Below are 27,166 nucleotides of genomic sequence, written 5' to 3'. Positions count from 1 at the left end.
TAAAAATGAATAATATTGTTAGAAACAGGCTATTTTCACTAATATTACTTAATCCTTTCCTCAAGATTAAGTAATCTTAATTTCTCAAGTACAGTGATATATATATGTATTAAAATATCAGAATGAATCCTAGTCTAACTAAAAAAATTACTAAGCCATTTTACTTTTTTAAAAAATCCAGTCTCATTTCATATTTCCTGTCTCTTCAGTTCTTTTTAATTTGTTTCCTGAACACTGTTGATGCATACTCAAGCATATCATTGGAGGAAACAAATTTAAAGAGTTCAAAAGCCATTTATTTTGATTCTTCTACGTACCATTTTTTCTTGACTAATTTTAGTTATATGAAAAATATTACAGCTATTTAAGTGGAAACTTTTCCCAGAAATAAATTGCACAGGGAAAAGATTAAAAGAAAACCCTTGCCAATGGTAGTTATGTGTATATAACAAACTTTTGAGATTTTTTTCACTTTTTTAAGCTTTTTTTTGTAACATGATTCATATTTCTTTAAAACACCAGTAACTTACTGATTTTTAAAGTAATGCTCCCAGTACAAATATCCTGTCCTGAAATGTACTTGCAGGTGACTATTTTTCTTTAGTAGTGATCATAACTTGATGAAGCTCACACTTTTTGTGTGGAGTCACGGTATAAAATATTTTTACTTTGTGATTTTAGAAGTATTAAAGGCGCTTGGGAAGTTAAATGCTCCCTAAGGAGTCTTTCTCAGATTTAACTCAGAAAAGGAGGAAGTGGTAAGATTAGATGAAAACTATATTTCTTAAAGGTTGTATTTTAAATGCATTTGAAAGGCATTCTCTACGATGTTACTAACATTTCTTTCTTCATTTGTCATTGACTTAGAAAGAATCAACAACCTACAAGCTGATAGAATCAGCATGATTGAGAAAAGTCTGAGATTCACCAGTAGTATGAAGGCCACAAAATTAGCTTCTTGAGTTAGGTAATGGTTTAAGGTAGTTCAACTCAATATTTTTGCAGTTGATTTATATGTGCACCCATATACATACTCAAACACACAGAATTCCTATATTGTAACTATTATGCAGGGAAGTGTTTTGGTGGGAAGATTTCTCAGCATCTTGTCTGAGTTTTCACACTGACAGGAAGCCACCACGTCTCTGTGCATTCTTGCAGTAACCTCATAATGCACAATGATGAAGAATGACACACCTCTCTACCCACAAGAGTCTGGGTAAATTAGAAATGCAATGTCTTTCACATTTCCCCCTCACAAAAACACTTGTTTTGTTTCCCATTTATTGTTTCTGAAAATGTATTTTTTTTCTTGTGCATCCTAAATAGAAAATTTACATGTTCAGGAATTACAAACAAAATGCACACCTACATTGTTCTATTGAAAATCTCTTTCAAATGTGCATAGTATTTAACTTTCTTGAAGGGGCTTTTGTATGTTTCAGAACTGTTCTTATTAGTTAAAGCTAAAAATTGTAAGAGTTCTAGGACAAAGGAAGGGATCAATATATCACTGTATAAAGTTGGTCAGAAAATGATGTCAGTTACCTCTCCAGTTACACAACAGAAATGACAGAATCACCAATACATCCTGTTTTGTTGTTGTTGTTGTTTGTTTTTTGGTTTTTCGAGATGGGGTCTCACTAGCCCAGGCTGACCTTGATTTCACTCTGTATTTTCAAGGTGGCCTTGAATTCATGGCATCCTCTTACCTCTGCTTCTCAAGTGCTGGGATTAAAGACATGTGGCACCACACTCAGCTAACATATCCTTTTGTATAATAAATGGAGGGGCTGAAGAGATGGCTTGGCCGTTAAGGCGCTTGCCTGAAAAGCCAAAGGACCCAGGTTCAATTCCCCAGGACCTACGTCAGCCAGATGCACAAGGGAGCACAAGCATCTGGAGTTCATTTGCAGAGGCTAGAGGTCCTGGTGCGCCCACCCTCCCTCTCTCTCTCTCTACCTGCCTATTTCTCTATCTCTCAAATAAATAATAAAATATTTTTTTATAAAAGGAAATGGAAACTTGTGACTGCAGTTTTTTCTGAGACAAATCATATAATTTTTGACTTATAATCACTGTTGCATAAGGAAGTACAGTTTTTGTGGACTAATACTCCTGTTTTTCTTCCAGATGATAAAGGGAATCTTGCACTTGAGACATACATTGGCATTTCCTTCTCCTTCCTCTGTTCAGCTGTCTTTTCTATGGCTGAATATTGCGTCAGGTATCTTCAGTAAAGCAAAACAAATTTAAAAACTGTTGAGCCACATGTGCTTCTTTCTGTACATATTTCTTCCAAAAATGTCATGATGTGAACTCTAGCAAAATAACATCTTTCAACTTGAAATAAGCCACTTTGAAGCTAATCTTTGGCAAGAAAGTAAAATTGAGCCTGTATTATCATTTTCCTCACATTTCATCTCAAATGCAGTTTTAAGAGAAAATACAGTGGTTTCAGGGTTTCTCTGAGCCTTAGGTTGGTCACTTGTTTTCTCTTTGAAGGAACATTGAAAACTCTGTTGTAGGGAGAATTATATTGCAGTTTTAATTTTGCTGCATACTGGGAAAAAAATTGACAATTCTTTCCCTAAAGCTCTCTGCCCAAAACAACCGTATTTATTGACAAGAGCAGAACGTAGTGTCATTTCATTACTTTTTTAAAGAATCATCATAATTATGCAAAAGACATAATTCAGAGTGCACTTTGAGGAATGTAGAGCCATCAAGTAATTTTAAAGCCATCTTTACCAAAATACTGTTTATAGTACAATCTTTTTTTTAATAATTGCTTTTAACTTAGAATGTGAAAATACTGTGATTCTAATAATTGAAATTCACTTGGGATCAAATATTTAGTTGTTTTGTGACTTTGTTTATGGGTTTTTTTTTTGTTCTTAACTCAGATCCCTTTGGAAAAGCACAAATAGAATCTTGAATTCCAGAAATAACTTGTGCTTCACGTAAACACTTTGTATATTTGATGTTTATGTGGACAGTTTTCTTAGATGGTGAGACTTTTATTTATATATCTTACTTAGTGATTCAGCTAGTAGATCTGCTACTTTGCCAATGCAGAAACCAGATATATAAAGTGTTTTCATCAAAAAAAGGAAGTACTTTGCTTTCTCTTTCAGTGGTTTATGCCAGGCATCCCTGGAAGGAGAATTACAAAGGAAAGATGCTGTTATTGGTATTGATTACATTTTTAAGTGCTTTTTAACATGTACTCCACTGAGCAGTTTAAAAAGGCTGGCTCTTGATACGCTAAGCAAACCAATGAATAGGCATCTCTGCATATGTGTACACACATGCACATAGGTGCGCGCATGCATACACACATTTTAAATCTTACCACCTAAGTATGTATTCATTTAATAATGCTTGCTTTCTCTGGTACAATACTGGCTCTCTGCTCATATTTCTTTTTGTTTGTTTTTGTTTTTTGAAGTAGGGCTTCACTCTCACTCTGGTCCGGGTTGACCTGGAATTCACTGTAGTCTCAGGGTGGCCTTGAACTCACTGTGATCCTCCTACCTTTGCCTCCCAAGTGCTGGGATTAAAGGCGTGCATCACCACGCCCAGCACTGCTTATATTTCTACCACATCAAATGCCTTATACTTTTTGTTTTTAGTGCTGAATACAAAAGCTTAAGTATTTAGGCTTATTTTAAAAGTTTATAAATGAAATAATAGCCTTTGACTTTAGACATAGCAGTACAAAATTGACTCCTTTCAGTATTGTTGATCTTTATATATTGAGATGAAAGTGAAAAGGGAAGAAGAAAACTACTCTGTTGTCCCTGGATAAAGAGCTTGCTGCTGCCGGGCATGGTGGCACATGCCTTTAATCCCAGCACTCGGAGGCAGAGGTAGGAGGAGCGCCGAGAGTTTGAAGCCACCCTGAGACTACATAGTAAATTCCAGGTCAGCCTGAGCTAGAGTGAGACCCTATCTTGTGGTGGGGGGGAGGAAGCTTACTGCTGAATTTTTCTGTACTTTTAAAGGCAGAATAAAAATATCTTACAGAAGTTAATTTTAAGCTGGTGTAGTAGTACAAATCTGTGATCACTTGGGAGGCTGAGGCAGAAGGGTTGCAGGTTGGAGGCCAGCCTGAGCAACATAGCAAAACCCTGCCTTAAGTTACTTTAAGTAGCTTATTAAATTTGGCTTTTACTGCACTAACTCAATTTGATTTTAATATACTATAGCTGATTTGACATGCCTTTTCAGGGATTTACAGCAGTTCTCAATAAATACGTTGCCAAGTAAACTCATTTCTAAAGCTCTCCTAACTCCCATTGTCCTGGTTCATAGAATGGCTCAAAAATATCTTAGAATGCCTAAAGCCTGTCTGAAAATGTACCGAAATGAACTAGTAGCACTATGGTTTTTTTTATAGGTGGAGGAAAGTTAAAATATGTCTGCCTTATGAATTTTCTCATATTAATGGCTACACTTTGGAATATAAATATAGATACCTTTTAATGGATTTACTAAGACTTGGGGAACTATTTAGCAGTTCACAGTATCTAATCTGTTAGTACTCCAAATCCGTATTGGGACAATAATCAATCTCTCCAGGTACTATGGAATATTTGCATAAAAAAATCTGAAAAACCAAGGCAAAAGTGCACCTGTATGAAGAAGCTAAAAGTTTTACTAGACATAGTCCATTTTCAGCCTATAAATGCAACAGTTGCTAAAAGCAGCAAGGACCTGCCCCAGGGTCACTTTCATGACTCAAGCTACATCTTACTGCTTTGTTTCATTGGATGCCCACCATTCCAGAGGCACTGTGTGCTTTGCAATAATTAAGAAAAAGACTGGTTTATTCAAACGAAATATGTGTTTTCCCAGGAGACGTATCATTTATAAACACCCAGAAAAAAGGAACAGTACTGATGATACATAGAAAAGATTTTCTTTTTTATTTAATGCAGTGAATATGTAGTGAAAGTTATCACTGAACTAAACACCTGAAGTTTGATACAATGAAATGAATTAGTCATCTGTTAATGGTTACTGTGCACTAGATACATCTGAGGTTATAGAGAATACCAGGCGGATAGACATCTTAGTAGACACTGTCAGCAGAGAACGTAAATCACACACAAAGATAGAATCAGAACTTAACTCCAGACAGATGATCTCATCAATAAGGTTTATGCAGTAACATCAGCTTCATAAAGTAGTATGCTTTTGCAACAAACAGTGATCGTACGTAGGTGTGTAAGCATGTCATTTTTAACATGATGCACTAAATAGAGCATAATGAGGTCAAAGCCTTTCTGTAGAAAGGGAATTTAATTGACATTCTTTCAAGCATAGTGTATAAACAGATCAAAATAGTTTTATTATAAGAAATAGTATTTAACAACATATTTCTAAAATAAAAATACTTTACAAATCAGCTTTGATGAGATTTAAAGAATCTTTCTTGAGAGTGAAATATATCTTGCTTTTTGACATTTTCCAATAAACCCCCACTTTCACCCCATCCCACCCTGTTATTAATAAAGTAGTGCAAAACATTGTCTGCAGCAATTTCAACTGAGGTTTTAATTCCTAGCAAGTCAGTGAAGACATTCTCACTGACCAAATTATTTCTTTCTCCAGAGGTATGTTCCCTTGGTATACCTAGGGGTTAGGTACAAAAGCTACCATAAGTCTTGGGATTGCAACTGTTTTAAGCATGGGGTCTGTAGTTACTGAAACACTTTTAAAGGTAATTCCCTTATAAGCAGTTTATTTTATAAAACAGATTTTCATGCATTTATATTATCAAGTATGAATTTTTTCCTTGAATGAATGTTAAACTCTGGCCTATCACCTACCACAGTGCTGTTCTACATGAAAACTCACTAGTAACAAAATCAGTATGCATTAAAGCATTTCAGTAACCTAATGAGGAAGCAGATACTTTGTTTCTGTGAGAATATTTGAGTGTTAAATATTTTTGATGCATAAAGTATAACCTGACACCAAATACAGTATGAATTTAGTTTTTTAGGATTTTTGACAACTAAGTCAGCATTAATTAACTTAGTGGTAGATACAAAAGTTCAGATATGCAATTATTTATAAACCTGGCAGTATTTATGTTATGTAGTCTGGAGAGATTTTAAAGTTTTAGATGGAATGATAGAAGACTCACAAATTTATAGTATCTCACATTCTCTTCAAGGGGAGTGAGTGTATCTTCACTCATTAGCTTACAATCTGCCTAGTCATACCTAAATAATTTGCCCAAGAGTGAAAGTCAAGATCTATGTTAAATTCAAATTTGTCCTTTCTATTATTCAGGCTTTGGGATTTCTCCCTTTTTGAAATGTATAAACATAGAAAACCAATAGATTACTTTTCAGATAAAAAGTCACATTAAAAAAAAAACTTTAAAAGCAAATTAATACATTTTATGTAGATTTAATTGGAACACTTTTGAACATTTAATCTGATGTTTTGGTTCTTTTATTTGTAATTAGAATGTGTGTCTTCTAGTTTTTTAACCCTCACTTCATTCTTTCATTATGTTATTTTATTACCCAGAGCAAACGAAGCTTCCACATAGCACTAGCCGGAACCTTATAAAGTTCAGTCTGTACAATGGAAGTATGTTTTCAAAGATGTATGCCTTTTGTAAACTATTTACAAATTCTCTCGATCATGATAAAAATGCAAAACAAATAAAAAGCAGAAAGACAGGAAATGCTTCTGAGGCTGAAGGCTTTTTCTTTTTATCTTCCCAAACAGATGCTGTTCTCAGTTCTGGGAGCTGGCTAGCCAAGATTGTTTTTCTTCCTTTTACAGGGGCTATGAGAAGGATCTGGTTTCAGTTCTTGGTATTGCACCTGTTTAAACAGAGTTCAGAGAAAGACTGGTCAGGTGGCCACTTTCTGGCAGAGGAAGGACAAGCAAGAAATGAGAGAGTGCTTTGAGGGAAAAGGACTAACTACTCTAGAGGCTGAATGGGATTCCCCAGCTGGAATGCAGGAAACAGTACAATGATAGAGCAAAAGTGAGAAGGAAATCTGCCAGAAATTTCTTGAAGCCCTGATGTGAACTTTGGTAATGGGCTAGGAGGATCATCCCTGACCATAACATTTTCTTGAAGGACTGGGTAAAAGTTCTTTGCAAGTGGTTGTTAATACAGTCTCAGTCTCTACTCAGCACACTACGTCATGTACAAAATGAAAAACTCAACTGAAGCAAATGGAAAAATGGTAGCACTTCATCCTACCTTTTGAGATTTTGATAAAATCCTTTATTTTACTCTGAAAAGAGTTGACGGTTAGCTACTTCTAATCCCAAGGGATTTTTGAGCTGTGCCACAGTCTTTTGAAGGTACATTTCCCCCTCCCATTTCTAAACATACCTTAATATACCTTTTTTTTTTTTCCCCTGAGGAAGGGTCTCACTCTGGTCCAAGCTGACCTGGAATTAACTATGTAGTCCCAGGGTGGCCTCGAACTCATGGCGCTCGAGTGCTGGGATTAAAGGCATGTGCCACCACACCCGGCAGTGTGCATTCTTAAATTATTATGTGAATTAACCACAAACTAAGTGCTCACTAGTACATTTTGCTTTTATTTGCTTGTATTTTATATAAATCTGTAGAGGTCCTTTCACAAACACTAGGTGGATTCTCTCTGATGATTATAGTAGGTTCTTTATGCAGTGACCTTGACTCTCCTGTTCCCCATCCTTCTCTGTAAGGTTTTCTTGATTGACACCCAATTGAGCTAACTTTCTGCTTGGTAATATCTGCTGTGGGGGCTGGAGAGATGCCTTAGCAGTTAAGGCACTTGCCTGCAAAGCCTAAGGACCCAGGTTTGACTCCCCAGAGCACATGTAAGCCAGATGCACATGGTGGTGCATGTTTCTGGAGGGGTTTTTTTGTTTGTTTATTTGTTTTTTGAGGTAGGGTCACACTGTAGCCCAGGCTGACCTGGAATTCACTATGGAGTCTCAGGGTGGCCTTGAACTCACAGCCATCCTACCTCTGCCTCCCAAGTGCTACGATTAAAGTCATGTTCCACCACACCGGCTTCTTTCTCAAGTAAATAAAAATAAAATATTTTTTAATCTGCTGTGGGCTTTGTTTACTTTGCTCTTCTAAAACCTTTGACATTCAAAGAATATAAAAATTAAAATCCAAGGGCTAGGGAGATGTCTCAGTAAAAACTAGCCTTGCATTAAATACCTGGACTCCATTCCTTGTCTAGGGACATAGAGATAGGCTCAATGGCCAGCCAGCCTAGGCTTATTGGCAAGCTCTAGGCCAATGAGAGACCTTGTGTCAAAAAAAAAAAAAACAGGTGGACAGCATCCCTGATGAAAACTATCTGAGGTGGTCCTTAGCTATACACACATTTGCATATACATGAACTTGAACACACATGAACACAATTTAAAAATTATATCAGTTCCATACTGCATCAAAATAATAACATTAATGATACTGAAGCCTACATACCACTTGTACATCTGAAGGGACTCTGGAAAGGAAGTCAAGTAGTTCATTGTTATCAATTGCATATGGACTCCGAAGTTTTTTTGTAAATTTATTGATGCCTAAAAAGGTGAGATATCAAACATTGAAATCTTCAACATTTGGACTTGGACAAAGCACAATTCTGGCAAAAGTCTTGCAGCAGTTTGAAAATCTAGCTTGTATGCTAAGCCCTCACCCTTGGCTGAATGAATCAATATGCTAACCACCTGTAACAGGGTGCTAACAGTCCAGGAAAGTCCTTGATCCTTGAACTCTAGGGTTGTTTCTAATTTTAACCAAATTAAAAAAAAAACACAGAAGGGTATTTATTAGATTATTTTTGAGGGAAGTACAGAACCAAGGAAAGGCACCCATGTGGCTAGAGATCCCACATGGAGGGCCTAGAAAAAACAAAAAATTTTAAGGAGCTGCCATGTGTGTGGGGACAGGAGCTGGAGAGGATAATGCAGCCCTGTGGAGAGTAAGGGCCAAAGTAGCACTGTTCTTGTTTTATTTTGAAAAGAGGCACAAACACATTCTCTAAAATTTGTTTGTTTTGTTTTTGAAGGTAGGGTTTCAGTAGCTCAGGCTGACCTGGAATTCACTATGTAGTCTCAAGACAGCTTCGAACTCACAGCAATCCTCCTACCTCTTGCCTCCCAATTCCTGGGATTAAAGGTGTGCGCCACCACACACCTAACTAAAATTACTTTTAAGACAGCTAATCAGAGGCCACTACAGGTTACATGGGCATCTATAGGTCTGCCATAGGCATCTGAAAACCTGGGAGAATAAGTTGGTAGGGGACAGGTACTTCGCCACCTATAGTGAGTCTGACCCTAAGTAGGTGATACTGGGCTCACATTTCTTCATTAAATAGTATCTGCTTTTAATATCAGAAAAAGGAGTGTAAGATTGGAGCGTAGTATACAATAAGAAACACAAATACGGAGAAATACCCTATATTTTACTTAAATGGTGAAAATGCTGTCTTAATTTCTGTAAATGGTAGAATTTAGGAAAGGAAAAACAGAATCACCACTTCCCCTCTGCCAGCCATGGTCTGAAGGTATGATAGTTGTTGTAAAGGGTAAAAGGTTCTGCTCAGGATGACAAGGTGGGCCAAAAACAAAAAAGGAACTAAGATTCTTAAAACTAGAGGGCTTGGAGACATCAGATTCAACTCGCTTTATTCTAATATGTTTCTTTAAAAGCCTTGAAAAGAACAAAAATTTCTCTCTGATCCCTGTTTACAAGTGTAGGCACAAGTTTTCTGAAGTTAAATAGATGAAGTGTTGGCATTTGGCAAAATTATGTTAAAAATTAAGACAAGTCGTTAAAGTAGGTTTTTATAGAAATATCCTTATCGAATAACTTCTGTTTCTAAGGAATCTATGAAAGTTAACAGTTGTCTTCCTGAGTCCGAAAGGTAACCTCTTAATCAGGCAGCCCTGTATAATACGATTACATATACTTCCACAAGCTAGAGCACCACAACAAAGACGCATGCTGTCCTAAGTGGATCACAACGCCTCTGTTGGCGTGTAAGTGGTGAAAATAAATCAGCAGCATCTAGACACAGCTACGCTTCGATACTTGATGAATCTGCACAACTCCATGTTTATAGTATGATATAGTATGAGGCCTTGGTGCCAGTTAAGAAAAATGCATTTTACAGGTAGACCTAAATCTTTACACTTTTGTGATTTTTTAACTGACCTGTCTCCTTTCATCATGGAGAACCTGCATGACCATAAATATAGAGAAACACTGGTGGTGTAACTCGTGCCTTAGTAACAGTTTGTTCTTAGCAGTGAAGGCAGATTTGTTGTCCTTAGAGCCCTGTTTTGTTCTCAAGCTTTACTTACCCCAGAGCAGCACAATGTACCTCAGTGGAATGAAGTACAGGATTACTGTGAACACACAGAGGGCTACGATGGCCAGCCAGCTTAAAAATGGAACCGTCCAGTTGAAAGTGCTAAAGGACAGACGGACACATTAGCAGCCTGCACGTCACACCTTGTTCAAACAATGATTAAGATAAATGTGATTCTGACTGAGTTATCTTGTATCTCTCTGCAGGAGAAACCAATTACAGTTGACTATCAGATTAGTCGTAATCTCTTCAATTCTGTGAACAAAGTTCCCCAGTGAAGGGTCTTGACATCTACCCCACTGGACTGTGCTGTGTGATTTCAGAGTCTAAAACCATTGCACTACCTGGGTGCCTCAACACATAGTAAAATTGTTTTTGTTTGTCTATAGCTAGAACTAATAACCAGACTTGCTTTCTTTAAAATGTGGTACAATAGAAACCTCGGGGTTTATCATTCATCCTTCTACCAGCTCTCAGCATTCTTCATGCTGGGAATAAAATGCTTCCTGTGGACACAACTACTCCAGCACTGTGTAAGAGTCTGAATTTTAGAATTCCTTTGACAAATACTGTCTAGTCAGCCTTGTTTCAAATGGAACTGGAAATCAGAAAAGGAAGACAAAACAGCTTTGTAAAATTTCGCTTACTTTCATTGGTCTTCTAGAAACATGAGTGGTTATGAACTAAAGTGTTGCCTGCCATTCTCCTTCCAGAATATTCTGGCTCGGAGTGCCTGCTATGGAGCAGATGTGTGGGCTAAGCTACTGAGAGATCGTAAGCTGGGAAAATGATTTATAGCAGGGCAGGGCTGAAGAGACTTCATCGTTGCTGTGCTTCTAGCGATAATGTGGAGGGTGGGTCCGTGAGGGCTGCAAGACCATATTTTTTTGTAGGATGATAGTAACAGGAACAAAAGCACAGTCACTGGAGAAGAGGGAGGGGAAGCTACGAAAAGATAGTACTGTGGAAATGAAACTTCGTGGGACACAAAAGGCAAAAAAGTGACAAAAAAAAACTTTATAAGACAATGCAGTTTCTAATATAGACAATTGGGGAAATAAGCAATGGAAGGATGATAGTCATTTTGTGGTCATTGTTTTTTAGGACAGGTTCTCACACTGTAGTCTTTAGTGTGGGTTACAAATCACTAGCCCAGGTGGTTCTTAAACTTGTGGTAAACCTCTTGCCTCATCCTCCCAAATACTGGGATTACAGGCATAAGCCACCATGTTCAGTCATTTGAGGCTTTGCATGTAGACATTCTGTGGTAAATTTGATACTTTTTAAAAGACACCATTATTTACAGTAAAGAGAAACATTACATGGAGCCTCTGAGACTGGATATATGAATAAATCATTGCTTATAGATACAGCACTGTAGTCTTTGCAATCTCCATGTTTAACTACCAAAGAGGAACTGATATACCATGTTCACTGCCTTTTAGCTTGACAATGTAATAAAGAGATATAAAAAAAGGTAGCAGGCTTTGAATCTGTGTTCAAAGCTTGGACATCTTGCATGTTGTTTTTTTTTAGAAGAGTCAATCTCTCTACCCCTGGTTTCCTGTTTATTATATGAGGATGTCTCTTCTTGTATCAAGGAGAACTACTTGTGATGATAACATGCTTATGTGAACCATGAGGTTAGTACTAGAACTAATTGACTATAGCTGTCTAAAGTAAGGCGTTTTTTTCCTAAGGCAGTGAGAAAAGCTCTGAAGACACATCAGATATACATGAAATTGCATGATGTCAAAAAATTATGTTTACCTTCTGAATTCTTGACAATGAATGTTACAGGCATTTAGAATTGGATTTTTGTTCAGGGAAATTTTGAATCCATTAAAGCATGATTTCTAAGTTTTCTCTTATTCTGTTTCTCATAAATAATTCCTTAGCTTTGTAACATGGAATTTTTTGTGTCTCTCTAGGTCACATATTTCCTACAATTACTGTTTTCTTTTCAATTCAGAGATCCAAAGTTGAATGAAATCCTTGTGTTCTGGTTTGAGTAACCCTTGGATTCAGATCTTTGTTTTTTGTTGCTGTTGTTTTGTTTTTTTGATTTTTAGAGGTAGGGTCTCACTCAGCTCAGGCTGACCTGGATCTCAGGGTGGTCTGGAACTCATGGTGATCCTCTGGAATTAGAGGCTTATGCTACCACGCCCAGCTTTGTTGTGTTTGTTTTTATTGAAACAGGGTCTTGTGATGTAGTCCTGGCTGATCTCAAGCCATACTCCCACTACCTCAGGCTCCCAAGAACCAGGATTACAGGTATGTACCATCACTCCTAGCTTTTCTGTCTTTGCTCCTTCCCTCTGGTGGACACCTGTGTTTCTCTTCTTCTGCCTGCTTATGAAGAGAACAGAAGGCTGTGGGTCTGCTTACTTTCCTGCGGCTTGTTTCGTAGCCATCCATCCCACACTCCAGGTGTGAGGGCACTGGCATGTCACTTAGAAAATCTGCCACTTGGGCAGCCCAACTGAAGGGCTCTTTGTGTTCTCACAGAGAATTGCTGGAAGGACAAGTGGCAAAGAATTCTTAGTAGTGTATCTAATGCTAGGAGAGAAAGCTTGCCCTTTTCTATTTCTACACCCTGCATTATGGAATCTAAATCTAGAATGTGATACCCAAGAAGAGTTGCAATTCAAGAAAGTTCTGAAATGACTTATAACAAAATGTATTCATGTGGGCTTTTTATTTTGCCCTTAAAGATGGATTCTGGGTATTCTTTCTTGACAAATGCTTTTAATCCCACCTGACCCCAGGGGAATTCCACGTTTATCAGATCCTGAACATTATTGTGCAGAAGGGATCACCACGGGAAGACTCACTGTACCCTGTGCCATATTCCTGTACCTAAGTATTGGCAAGCTCTACAAAGCTCTCATTTTCCCAAGGCTGACCCACCACCAGGACAATCATATCCTTCAGGTGGCCAACTCTCCAGTCAAGCCTGTTCTAAGGCCTCCAACCACCCCACAGTCTTCTGTTCCCTTCAGGCCTTCCTAGCCTGGCCACAGAGGTAGAGACCAAGGGTCTCCTGGTATAAGTGAAGGTGTTCATCATGGATCAACACAGTGTGACACAGTACTCAGCAGGGAAATGCCCAAAGTTGGGGGCTTCACACTGTGCTTTAGAGGATAGAGTTTGGAGGGACAAGGGAACATTCTTAGAAATAAAAGAGGTAGTGGAAGGAGGAAGAATGATGTAGGAATGAGTTTTTAGAATTCTAAGACTGAATGTTGCTTAGAGACACGTTTAGAGTGAGAAGGAGGTTCTTTGGGTATGATATAGATAAGTTGAAACTTGGCACCTATGTATATATGGAAATGCATTAAATAAAAATCATAAAAAATAAAATGCATTGTCCCTTGCAACATGAGAGGCACTGGATGATGACTCCTACCTTTGGTTTAAATAAGTTACTACTTTTCTGTGTATATCCAAGGATCTAAGTCTGTAGAACACTTTTGGTTATGAATAATAAGCAATGAATACATATAAATGAAACTAGGCAAATATAGGCTTGTCCAGATACATAGCACACTTACTTGAATAGTTGGCCATTGTTACATATGCCAGCATTCATATAATTTACTAGTGTGTGGCCTTAGTGTATCTTTAACTCATAGCCTGTTATTGTACTTGTAAGTAAACAATCATTCTTATAATGCATTAGTAAAGAAAAATACAATATTAGGAATGAGAATTCTTTGATTTTACATTGGATTTCAGGCTATATTTTCTTCATCTTAAAAAATTAAAGGAAATTCTATTTTATATTCAGAAAAGACTGTGATTCTCTAAATGATGAAATATTATTTTATTTCACTGATAAGATCCCAGTAAGCAAACAAATCTGAAAGGATTTAGGGATGTGTTTGTCCATTGCTATATATAGTACTAAATTTAGAGAAACTTGAGAAAATATAACTAGACCAATAATACAGTGCAGGTGTCTTGATTACCTGAAATCTTCCATTACTTGTTTTTTTTTTTTCTACCAGGATTTTATATTCCATTTCAGAACAAAGTCTTTCACTGTGAAAAATGTGCAAAAATTTGGGACAGCGTTTTATCTTCAAAGCTACAAGTATGACTTCTTTCCAACCAATATGTTCTAAATTTCAGGGAGGAAATTGACAGAACTTTCATAAAACCTAAGACTAGTAGAAACAAAGTAAATGAGGAAACTGAGCAACAAATCGCCCAGAAGTATCTCCTGCCAGAAAGAACGTGGCATATCACCCTCACAGAATCAAGTGGACACCCTGACCCACAGACGGCCACATCAGCATCACTTACTTCTTTATCCTTTCACCAAAGGAGGCCACTTCATCTAGGACGTTCTGGACACTGATACATACTTCCTGGATGGCATAGATTTTATTTATAAATCCCTTTTTTTCACTATCCTATAGTGCAATAAAAAAAAGAAATTCTGTGTGAGTAAAGAGCATTCTTTTTTTTTTTCTAAAATTTTATTTATTTATTTGCGGACAGAGAGAGAGAAGAGAGACAGACAAAGAGAGAATGGGCACATGAGGGCCTCCAGTCACTGCAAACAAACTCCAGACACATGTCCCCTTGTGCATCTGGCTTACATGGGTCATGGGGAATAGAACTTGGGTCCTTTGGCTTCGCAGGCAAGCACCTTAACTGCTAAACCATTTCTCCAGCCCAAGAGTATTCTTTTTTAATGTTTTTTTTTAAATTTATTTATTATTTGCAAGGACAGACAGAGGATGGGCACACCATGGCCTCTTGCCACTCCAAACAAACTACAGACGTGTGCCACTTTGTGCATCTGGCTTTCACATGGGTACTGGGGCATCAAACCTGGGCCGTCAGGCTTTACAAGTAAGCACTTTTAACCACTGAGCCACCTCTCCAGCCCAGAGTTATTCTTTAGTGTTTGAATTCTTTGGGTTTCCTTCCCCTTTCTTGCCTTTTGTTGTTATTGTTTTTGGTTTGTTTGTTTTGTTTTGTTTTTCAAGGTAGGATCTCTCTGTAGCCCAAGCTGGCCTGGAATTCACTATATAGTATCAGGCTGGCCTTGAACACACAATAATTCTCTGACCTCCCCCTCCTGAATGCTGGAATTAAAGGTGTGTGCCACCATGCCCAGTGCTCTCTAGCATTTTTAATTTAAATCTCATGTCAGTGTGTGTGTAAAAGGATGTTAATGACTGGTGAACTCTTTGGGATACTAAGGGAAGTGAGGAAGGATACTCAGCCTCATGGACCCATGTGCATCAGGAGGGTTGCAAAGCAAGAGTCTTGAATCCTGTTGCTCTTCTCCTAGTGAACAGAGACTTCAGTGGGTGTGAGGGCTGGACAAGTGTTTGAGAGCAGATCTCAGAATCACCAAACCGAGTTTGCACTAACCCAGAACCCACTTAGCAAACTTGGTTTTTTGACTCCCTACCCACAGACCTAAACACAGTTGTGGCTACAGATGCTTCCCATCCTGATGATTTCTTTTGGTGCTGGGAATCCTAGGCAAGCACTGGATTTCTGAGGTATATCCCCAGACTTCCCCAAGTATGTCAACAGCAGAAAAGCGGAGTGAAAATGAAAATACCTGTGAACAATGAACATTTAAAACAAAATTACAGAGAAAACACTCTTGGTCAGCATACACTAATCTTAGAAACAACAGTTATAGGCATAGGTGGCAGTCAAGGTTTCTAACCAAGCACTTTCCTTTTCGTACTTCATTTTCAAACCAATTTAAGCAAAGATTATGTACTCCAGGGAATGGGTGGGAGAGGATTAAGCATAAAGCATCCAGAGAGTGGTGTGAACCTAGGAGAAATGTGCAGGCCTTGTAATTTTAGACACAGGAAGAAATGGTGGTGACCTTTCACGATTGAATTCCGCTTAGTAGGCTGGCATCACAGGCACTTGCCTAGGTTGTTTGGTGGAGACCATCCAACCCTGATTCCATGCCTCCATTCCCCCATGCCAGCTTGAATATCTATGGAAATGTAGATCCAATTTCATTACTTTAACTTCTTTTGAACACTTGCATACTATGCCAAAACACTTGAGACCTCATGTGGCAGTGAGTGCTTGCTGAAAGCAGCCAGGAAGCTAGGATAATAATGTCATGTTGCACATTTACATACTGACTTTCATTTTAGAAAAGTCTACACACTTTACTGTGAACACTTGGCCAGGGCTGGCATTCTGCCACCCAGAAACCAAGGGCAAGTGAATCGCAGGTGCACGTGTATCCTCCAAGAACAGTGTGGTACCCTGGGCCCACAGACAGTCATGTATGGCAATTTTAGAAGTTGATCTTTGCTGTAGAAAACCAGGTATTTAGAGCTTTCATTTTAAGTTTAATTTCCATAGGAGAAATTGTTTCCATTATTCATCTTATGCCAAAACAGATTGTCAAACTATGTAGGTGAGACGTGCAAAGCTCTGCCACAGTCTAGGAAGCAAGTGGCTGCTCAGTATTCCCTGTCATCTTCAAAAGTCACCCTTTATTTGTCACCATAGACTCTGATACATCAATTTCTTAATTTTATTCGTTTATTTTGAGAAGGAGGGAGGGAGAGGCAGATAGAATGAGCATGCCTGGGGCCTCCAGCCATTGCAAACAAACTCCAGACACATGTGCCACCTTGTGCATCTGGCTTACGTGGGTCCTGGGGAATCAAACCTGGGTTCTTAGGCTTCTCAGGCAAATGCCTTGACCACTAAACCATCTATCTAGCCCTCATCAATTTTTTAATTCTTTCCCTCTCCATTTGACCAAAGAAAATTTATTAATCTTGCTCATTCAATACCATAGAATTGTAGATGTTAGAATAAAACTAATAACCAGTGGCTCTTTCTAGTTGCTGTTGTGGCTACAAAGTTGAGCTGACCTTGACCTTTCCATTCTAAGTACCAGCTAAGTTACTTTGTGTTTTTGAAACAGTGTGCTCTTATACATTACCATGTACCTAACGAAGTAAACTGGAGGCTAGAAATATATGTCAGTGGTAGACTGTGTGTTCAGCATGCCCAAGGCCCTAGATTCAATCTCCAGTACCAAGAAAACAAGTCCATGTATGCTGACAGTACATTGAACTTCCATTTAGAATAAAGTCTTGTTCAGAATTCAGAAATAAGTAAATAAAATATTTTTTAAAAAAGAGAGAAATGGGCTGGAGAGATGGCTTAGCGGTTAAGTGCTTGCCTATGAAGCCTAAGGACCACGGTTCGAGGCTCAGTTCCCCAGGTCCCACGTTAGCCAGATGCACAAGGGGGCGCACGCATCTGGAGTTCGTTTGCAGAGGCTGGAAGCCCTGGCGCGCCCATTGTCTCTCTCTCCCTCTATCTGTCTTTCCCTCTGTGTCTGTCTCTCTCAAATAAATAAATTAAAAAATAAAATAAAATAAAAAAGAGAGAAATGAATTGGAGCTATTTATTGGGCATGTTTTTATTTTATTTTGAAGTAGTGTCTCACTCTAACTCAGGCTCACCTGGAATTCACTATGGAGTCTCAGGGTCGCCTTGGACTCATGGTGATCCTTCTACCTCTGTGTCCCAAGTGCTGGGATTAAAGGCATGCACTCCCTCACCCAGCAGTTTTGTTTTTTATTTCAGCTTTTACGTCTATCTTTTGTATTTCAGTAAGCTTTCTTAGGTAACTTTTGGGAAAAAAAATCTATAAGTAGAACTCACTTATAACTCTGAAGTATTCTTCAATGCCTTACTCAATCCTTACCGCCACACTACCACACACACCGTGCTTTCCCTGCTGCAGGAGAAACAGGCACAGTGACCTTGACAACTTTGAGTACAACTGTTAATGGCCAAGAAATCTAGAAATGTGATTTCAAAGTGAAAAGTGAAGATGTTTTAAACTATCATATTTAATGTCCATGATGCAATGCTCAAACATTAAATATGGGACTTTAATTAACAGAATGTTTCACTAAAGCCAGCACAGAGACAATTAGGAGTACATCCTTTGAAATTCAAGTTTTGATGTATGATTTTTGGCTAAAATTCTTTAAGAAAACGACCTGACAATTTCCTTTGTCTAGTACCGCTCTCCTAGTATCACTCCATCCACTGCCACCAGAAGACAAAAGAAAATGGCTTGGCTATAAGGTTGGTAATGTTTTGGGAAGTAAGTGCTTTAGGATAAAAATCTTTGTTGTAAAGTCTCTTTGATGAGATTCTATATTCCTCCACTGCAATCTCCAGCCAATGAAGTAATTACTCTTTACATATAGTATATGACCCAAAACTGCAATGGGTAATGAAATTGTTTCATACTTTTCCCCTAATATTCAATATTTTATTAGTAGAGAATAAATTGGTACATTTCCTTTATCTTTTTTGCTTTCCTTTATAAGCCAATGTAGATGAAAGAAATACCACAGGGCAGTTAATCATTTGATGGTTTGTTGGTAACATTGAATTCTTAAAGAAATGCATGATTAAGATTTCTTTTGAAGATATCAAAAATGTTATAACAGGTATAACTGTAAATATGAAAACATGTATGATTTTTACTGAAAAACTACTTCAATAATTCCACACAACAAAAAAGTTTGCACACAAGATTTAAATAGTCCAAACCATCAACAACTGAAAGAAATTGAATTTCAGGGGTTCTCTAATATTTACCTGTTTTACAATCACAAATCAAAACAGAAAGTTCATTAAGATGCTTCCAAAGAAGCAGCTACTTTCTAGCTTTGATCTCTCAAAACCCTAAAGGTCTATCAGAGAATCTCCATGAGTCCCTTACATACATGAAGAATCCTATCCGTTGGCTTTGAAGCCAGAGGGACAAACAGACTGCCCCTTTCATTTGACTTGCTATGAATTGGAACGGGAAGCAAAAAAGAGAACAAAACAGCAGCAAGGACATGTGCTCTGGGTCTTTTTCTTTCGGAACTACATCTTGCTCCAGTCATTAATGCATTTAAGGGCCTGCTTAGCATGGTCATTGTCAACCCTGTTGACATAGAAAGTAAATCTGCTCAACACCTGTGCTGTGCTGACCACAGCGGGAAGGGAGAATGGATTTGCTCCAAATGATTATAAAATTGTATTTCAGTTGGGCATGGTGGCACATGCTTTTAATCCCAGCACTCTGGAGGCAGAGGTAGGAGGAAGTTCGAGGCCACCCTGAGGCTACATAGTGAATTCCAGGCCTTAGCTATAGTGAGACCCTACCTCAAAAAGCCAAAAAAAAAAAAAAAAAAAAAAAAAAAAAGATTGTATTTCACCTTCTAGACTTGAGAGAATATCTACCTTGAGTTGAAAATGGGGAGCTATTAAATCTTATGCCAGGATAACAAACATAAAACAGAACTGTGCCAACAAACCAAGGCATATGGTTACATTATTTCCCAAGGGAGTATTCAGATGTGAGATGCCATCTATTGCAAAGAGCTATTATTAATCATAGTTTTGCTTCTCCTTTAAAGTTTTGCTATAGAACCTATAGCAAAAGGTCACTGATAAGGTTTATATTTGCTAAAACAATTAGTTTACCACGGACTTCATATAGCTCTTTTGTAGACAACTATGGCTTTGCAGAGCATGAAGTCTATACGTAAATTTAGAATATATTTGTGTTTTCTAAGATTCATTTTCCATACTACAGGTGACCTGGCCCTCCTCTTTATCAACCAACAATGTGAAATGTCACTCTGTTATATATCTCTAATCTATGGGATTATATATGACATGACAACTGAGTAGAGGCACAAAGAAGTGATCAAATGTTTTCTCTGTGCCAACATTTCTTTTTTTTTCAGATATAGAAAAAAACTGTATTTCAGTCTGAAATCCAGGATACTAAAATTTTCACAGAGAGCAGCTTGGCAGTTCAGAGTCCCTTGGCTACTGAATCTTACCTAAGTGTCTCACTCAGTTCCTACTACATCAAATCTTATCCAGTTTTCTTGGTACCTTGGCTCTTTTCCTGCTACTAGCCTTAAAAAAAAAAATAGGAACTCTCCACTGGGACACTGAAAGAGTCTGAGAGAGATTTAAAGTAAGGAGCATGGACAGACATGACTTAATGTGAGAGCATATTTTTCTCTTAAAAATTATAGCACATGGGGAGTACTCTTGTTACCTGCCCCTTGCAGTGTGCTCAATAAACTTGTAGTTTTCTCCCTCAAAAATGAAAAATCAGTTCTCAAAATGTATTTCAAGGTTTTAAGGAAGACTAAATTGAATAAGATGTATAAAGTTCCTAGTATAATCAGTGATTGATACAAATACTTGTGATTACTAGGATAATAAAATTATGGATACAAATACTTGGCGAAAGTAACTCAAATATTTTTATTCATTTTTACTCATGTTAAAAAGAGCAGTTTTGAAATATTGCAGGGAATTCCTGACTACATGGAGCTTTGTATTCATGGTTAGTTTTTTTCTATTTTTATTTGTGAGTGACAGACAGAGAGAGAAAGAGCCGGCCACTGCAGACGAACTCCAGACGCGTATGGCCCCTTGTGCATCTTGCTATCCTGGGTCCTGGGGAATTGAGCCTCGAACCGGGGTCCTTGAGCTTCGCAGGCAAGCGCTTAACCGCTAAGCCATCTCTTCAGCCCTCATGGTTAGTTTTTTGATCCACATGACTAAGTGTTAACCTGTTATATTCTATTACAGGCTGTGATGGTATGTCACTTATAATGTTATATTGAAAAGATCTTTTCTTCCCCTTCTAACTTGATAGAGGCTATATATGCTGTTTTTGTTGTCTTGCTTTGTTTTTTACTTTCCCAAATAAGCATTTGCCTATATATTTTTTTGTATTTTATCTCTTTATTTGAGAGTGACAGAGAAACAGATAGAGAAAGAGAGAGAGAGAGAGAGAAAGAATGGGCATACCAGGGCATCCAACTACTGCAAGTAAACTCTAGACCCATGTGCTACCTTGTGCATCTGGCTTACGTGGGTCCTGAGGAATTGAACCTGAGTCCTTTGGCTTTGCAGGCAAATGCCTTAACCACTAAGCCATCTCTCCAGCCCACATTTACCTATTTTTAATTCTTTTGTTTCCTCTGCTGGAAGCTAGCCTTATGCTTTTCAGTGCACATTTCATATAATACAATTTAATTATACTCCATTATTTATTTGCATATTATGTTAAAGATATTTATAAAGCAACAAGAATTTGGAAAGAAATATCTCTTCATCTGGGTGTTGAAAGACGTAGGCACTTTTAAAAATTAAATGTACCCCAAGAGTTATGGCGAAAGCCAGGAAAGAAAGAATGGGAGTGAAAGGGAACAGGAAAGAAAAGGGAAAGAGAGGGGGAAAAGGAGAGAGAGAAGGAGGAAGGAAAGAAGGAGGAAGAGAAAAAAATGGAAAGGAAGACACCAAAGGGAAAGAAAGGAGAAGGGTGAAGGAGGAAATTTGGCAAAGAGATACTCTGAACAGAATGAACAGAAACTGAATAGAGGACCTCACAAGGTGGGGGTGAGATGAGAATGGAAAGAAAATGTTTTGGATCAATAACAAAAATTATATAATGTCAAGACCAAAAGAAAACTACCTAACCATGTGACTTCCATTTAAACAAAAGTTCTTTATAAAGGTCTGAGAGCTGGAGGGGAAGTGACTCAGCAATCAAAGGCACTTGCTTGCAAGACTATAGTCCTGAATTCAATTCCCCAGCACCCACATAAAGTTAGATGCAAAGTGGCACATGCACCTGTAATCCAGTATGCATATAGCAGTGGGAATAAAAGAATCTAGATGCTCCTGGACCAGCCAGATTGGCAAAGAACCCATGCAAGAATGTCAGGCTTTGTGATGCACATCTTTAATCCCAGTTTCGGTGAAGCAGAGATGGGGAATCCCAGGAAGTCATTGGTTCGCCAGTCAACCCAAATTGATATGGTCAATGAGACATCCCATCTAAAAACATAGTAAAGTGGAGAGTGATTGAGGAATACACTCAGTGTCGACCTCTGGCCTCCACTCACACACGTGTTCAGGTATACTCACATACACCCACATACATGCAGACATGCACATACAAAAATTACTTGTAGGGCTGGGGAAGATAGCTCAGTGAATAAAGCTCTTATTACACAAGGGTGAGCCCACAGAACTAGAAGAACCTACAGTCCCAGTGCATCTACAATGAGGTAGGCGGCAGAGCTATGATTAACCACCCCCTCCCCAAGCATGCCATGGCATAAGTGTGCCTTTACACACACACACACACACACACACACACACACACGCACACACAATATTTGTAAAGTCTGGATATAAAGTGGTTCTTCTCTGGAAAATGTAAATAAATCTTACAGAAAGTACCCAGGCATGTAGAATACCTGTTGTGAGAGAGGAGAGTTCCCTGGAGCCAGATTTCTTATTGTTCAGACTTCTCATAATGTAGAGCCTAAGGGGGTTACCAATTTCCCTAGCCCTAATGATTTAAGAAAGCCCCCTCTAACTGATCTGCAAGTACTTGAAAGCTCTCTGAGATGAGATGAGATGAGATGAGATGAAATGAGATGAGAACCATCTATCAACCTCAAAGTCTTTGATTTCATCCCCTTGCCAGCAGGCAGGAAACATATCTTTCTAAAGAAGGGCCTTCTAGAGTATTCCATCTGGCAAGGGCTTCCTCCCAGAGGCTCTGCCTTCTGAGGCACTCAAGCGTAAAAGGACCAAGAAGCCTATCTCCAGTCTAGCCTTGATAAAGGACAAATTACCAGGGAGGAAAACAAGTCCCATGGGGTGCTCTCTTAAAGTCAAAATGAGCAGATTGAGGAAAGGTTTTCAAATTGTGAAAGAACAGGATTACCACAGCCTGGAACAAGTCGCTACCTGGCCCTGAGAGCTCCTTGAGGACAAAAGAAAGAAGAGGATTAAAATCCCTTTTGGTTGGATGTTGTCATTTTTTAGATAAGATAGAGAGGGTTGGAGATATAACTCAGTGATAGGGTATTTGCCTACTGTATTCGGGACCCTAAGTTCAATCCCTTGTACTACAAAAAAAGTGAAACAGTAAAGTCTCTATAATTGCAAGAAGATAAGACAACAAGGATCATGGATAGCCTCTGTTCCTCATAGTTAAGTAAGCTTTCTTTGAGGATTTTGCTGTGGGTAGAGATTCTTGTTTTTTGTTTTTTTTTTTTTCTACTGGCTCAGTGATGAAGATGTAGAGACTGTGTCTGAATTCAAATAGGAAATGCTGACTAGGCTTTCTTCATCCCACCCTCTGCTAACAAACATCATGATTGCATATGTTTATAAAATGCCTCTTTGACATGGGTTTTGTTGTTTTCAAACGTGGGTCTCAATACGGTTAATGTCCACATGCAGAGCTGATGGGGCAACTGAATTTAGAGAAGGCTGTGGGCACATTATCATTCTAGATGACTGTGATCTTATTTTAAAGGTGCCTGGATTTCTGAACAAAAGGCTGTTGCTAAGTATCATTTAATGTTCCTTCCATTTTTACCTCAGCAACATGATTCTGAGAAATTTATTTTACTTGTCTGTAAAATGGCGATAATAATGGGACATACCTTTGTTGTTATTATAAAATTAAATTAGTTTAATACATATGAAATACCACAAACATGTGGAACATTGAAAGTACTCAGTAACTATTAGCAATATCAACAATTTTAAGAGACTAAAACTGGAAATGCTATAAAACTTAAGTGTTGTCTTTATTAAATTTTCTTTAGGGCTGGAGAGATGGCTTAGTGGTTAAGCGCTTGCCTGTGAGGTCTAAGGACCTCGGTTCAAGGCTCGATTTCCCAGGACCCACGTTACCCAGATGCACAAGGGGGCACACATGTCTGGAGTTTGTTTGCAGTGGCTGGAGGCCCTGGCGCACCCATTCTCTCTCTCCCTCTCTATCTGCCTCTTTCTCTCTCTGTCTGTCACTCTCAAATAAATAAATAAAAATAACAAAAAAATTAATTTCCTTTAAAGGAGCAGAATTTTCCTTCTTGTTTATGATGTAACTCAGGACTGTTATTTTGTGTGTATAACTTGTAATAGGTATTATTCTACTCTTACAACAGTCATACAAGGGCAACAAGAATTATTCTCTACTTGCAGAGAATAAAGAACAGTTGCCTAACATGGCAGATCACACATTTCTCACACAATTTTGGGTGTTTCCAGCTGCATTTGTTCTCACCTAAGATAAGGTTTGAAAAATGGCTTCCATGCAGAAAGTTCATGTGTTTAGAATATTCCTCACCCACCGAAAGTTGTATTTCTCTTTGGTTATAATCACGCAAGCCACATACCATTGATCACGTGTATCATATGGTTTTTTTTCTGTCAGTGTTTATGCAAGTGGAACACCTCATTAGACTAGTGACTGAGCTAGGACCCAGATTATCTAACCTCAAAACACCACAAGCTGTATAACTAATCTACTAGCAGTTTTGATGTTGCTTCATTTTTGTGGTGCTGAAGATGGAACCCAAGACCTCAAGCATGCTAAGTAGGAAATCTACCAGTGAAATATATCCTGCCTGTGACTCTCCTCAGTGGGGTTTTACTATGGGGTCAGGAAGGCCTCAGTCAGTGCTATGGGGTAGTGGGGGAACCGTGCCCCAGGGTATTCCTACCCACACTGAGGCTCTTAACAATCTTTCTGCCCCTCTTCTGCAATGTTTCCTGAGCCATGGCAGGCCTATTGGCGGTCTAATTTAGTGTTGAGTTCTGTGTAGCCTTTGTATTTCTACACTGGTAGGTTTCTATGGATCATCGTGTCTGCCACCCTCACCCTGGCACTGGTTGTCAGGTTAGCAGTAAGAGCAGCGGTCATGGTGCTGCTTCCATTGCAAGTTCTCCTGGGCCCTGGCAGGCGTGGAAGAGGTAGCAAGTCTCATGATGGGCAAGTTGATTATTTTCTTGTCTTATTGATGGATCTTGGCTCTCCTACATTTTCTCTGTCATCTGGAAAATACAGCAGATTCTCCAAGCAAGAGTGAGAGAAGCTTGGGCTGAAGGGAGTATGCAAAGCTATTTGAGGGATTTTTGGTGTGAAAGCCCACTCTTCTCCAGAGAGCAGGAGGGTCTTCCCTCTGAAGTCTGAGTTTCCTGATTATGAGATTCTGACTTGATTTCCAGTACCAGATATGAGTCCTCTGCCTCTGAGAAGGCCTGTGTCTGGTCGAAGTTGTTTACCTGCAGAGGCTGTGTGACGCTGTTGCACAAGCATGTACTTCTTGTCCAGCTGTTGATTTCATAGTCTGCAGGGTCCCCTGCTTATTCATGCTATTGTTGACTACTGTCCTTCATAGCGGACACTTTCCAGCATTATGGGGACTAACCAGGAAGGAGCTAGTTTCCTTTTTGGTCCAAGCATGGTATTACAATATCCTGTGACCACAGCCTGTGGTGTCTTCAGCAATAAGGTCTTACCTTTTAGCCCTGGCAGGTGATCACGTGTTTTGGCAGTGGCCTACATTGTACCTAAAGTTTGTTAAAAAGTACTTCCTTTTTATTTATTTTTTTATTTGACAGAAAGAGGGAGGGAGAGAGAGAGGAAGAGAGAGAGAGAGAGAGAGAGAGAGAGAGAGAGAGGGAAAGAACAGGCAGACTAGAGCTTCTAGTTGCTGCAAATGAACTCCAGACACATGTGCCACCTTGTGCATCTGGCTTACATGGGTCCTAGGGAATCAAGGTCCTGGGCCCTTTGGCTTGTAGGCAAGCACCTTAACTGCTAAGCCCACCCTGCATCCCTACCTAAATCGTGTTTTTCAAGGTAGGGTCTCACTCTGGCTCAGGCTGACCTGAAATTCACTATGTAGTCTCAGGGTGGCCTCGAACTCACATCAATCGTCCTACCACCATGCCCGGCTCCTACCTAAATTTTTTTAAAAGACAAATTTTTAGAGAGGATTTAGCAACTGGTCTGTGTGTCTGTCCTAGTGGTCCAGAATGTTCTCCTTCCAGGATAACTGTTTCCTGAAACTTCCCCCATTGCCACATAATTGTGAGGTGTGATGTGCTGAAGGTCTGTGGAGTTTGGTGCTTTCTTGGTTTTTGACTGTGTTTATGTACACTCTAGTTTTGATTTCCTTTTTCTCCCCTCTTGTGAATGTTGGTTCATCTCCTGAGTATGGAGTGTTCCATGCAGTGTTCTCTGTCGAGCTGGCCTGGTGCTCATGTAATCATACAGCTGGTTTATACTGTGAAAGGTTTTCCCTTCACCTTCTATTATGAGGGATAATTTACTGGGTACATTAGTTTAGGTTGGCAGTCATGCTCATTTATCTTTCGAAATACTCCATTCCAAGCTCTTCTGCCTTTAAGTTTCCAGTGAAAAATTTGACGTAATTCTGATGGGCTTAATCTGTATGTTATGAGGTGTTTTTCTCTATCAGTTTTTAGTACTCTTTCCTTGTTTTCTATGTTTAATGTTTTCTTAATTATTTTTTATTTTTATTTATTTATTTGAGAGCAACACACACATAGAGAAAGAGGCAGAAAGAGAGAGGGGAGAGAGAGAGAGAGAGAGAGGGAGAGAGAGAGGGAGAGAATGGGTGCGCCAGGACCTCCAGCCACTGCAAACGAACTCCAGATGCGTGCGCCCCCTTGTGCATCTTGCTAATGTGGGTCCCGGGGAATCGAGCCTCAAACTGGGGTCCTTAGGCTTCACAGGCAAGTGCTTAACCACTATGCCATCTCTCCAGCCCTTAATGTTTTGATATTATATGACATGTGAGGTGTCTCTTCTCTGTACCAGGATCCATCTCTCTTTTGTAAGGATGGGAAAACTTTCTTTAATAATGTTGTTGAAGATACTCTCTATGCTCTTGCTC

The 27,166-nt window shown here is 38.8% G+C and overlaps 1 protein-coding gene across 9 annotated transcripts in view; it reads right to left on the bottom strand.

Moving 5' to 3' along the window:
* Positions 1 to 4,905: 4,905 nt before the first annotated feature.
* Positions 4,906 to 27,166, bottom strand: part of Mctp1 (multiple C2 and transmembrane domain containing 1) — a 427,275-nt gene continuing 405,014 nt past the window's right edge. For all 9 annotated transcript variants that reach the window (XM_045134043.1, XM_045134044.1, XM_045134041.1 and 6 more), the window contains 4 exons: positions 14,679 to 14,788; positions 10,363 to 10,472; positions 8,477 to 8,574; positions 4,906 to 6,851 (listed from right to left, as the gene is read on the bottom strand). In XM_045134043.1, the coding sequence (XP_044989978.1) occupies positions 6,780 to 6,851; positions 8,477 to 8,574; positions 10,363 to 10,472; positions 14,679 to 14,788 (390 nt within the window). In that variant the 3' untranslated portion in view covers positions 4,906 to 6,779. The remainder of the gene's footprint in view (positions 6,852 to 8,476; positions 8,575 to 10,362; positions 10,473 to 14,678; positions 14,789 to 27,166) is intronic.

Source organism: Jaculus jaculus, chromosome 14 (genome assembly GCF_020740685.1).
Source record: "Jaculus jaculus isolate mJacJac1 chromosome 14, mJacJac1.mat.Y.cur, whole genome shotgun sequence".
NCBI lineage: Eukaryota > Metazoa > Chordata > Mammalia > Rodentia > Dipodidae > Jaculus > Jaculus jaculus.
This window is presented reverse-complemented; position numbering and strand designations above follow the sequence as displayed.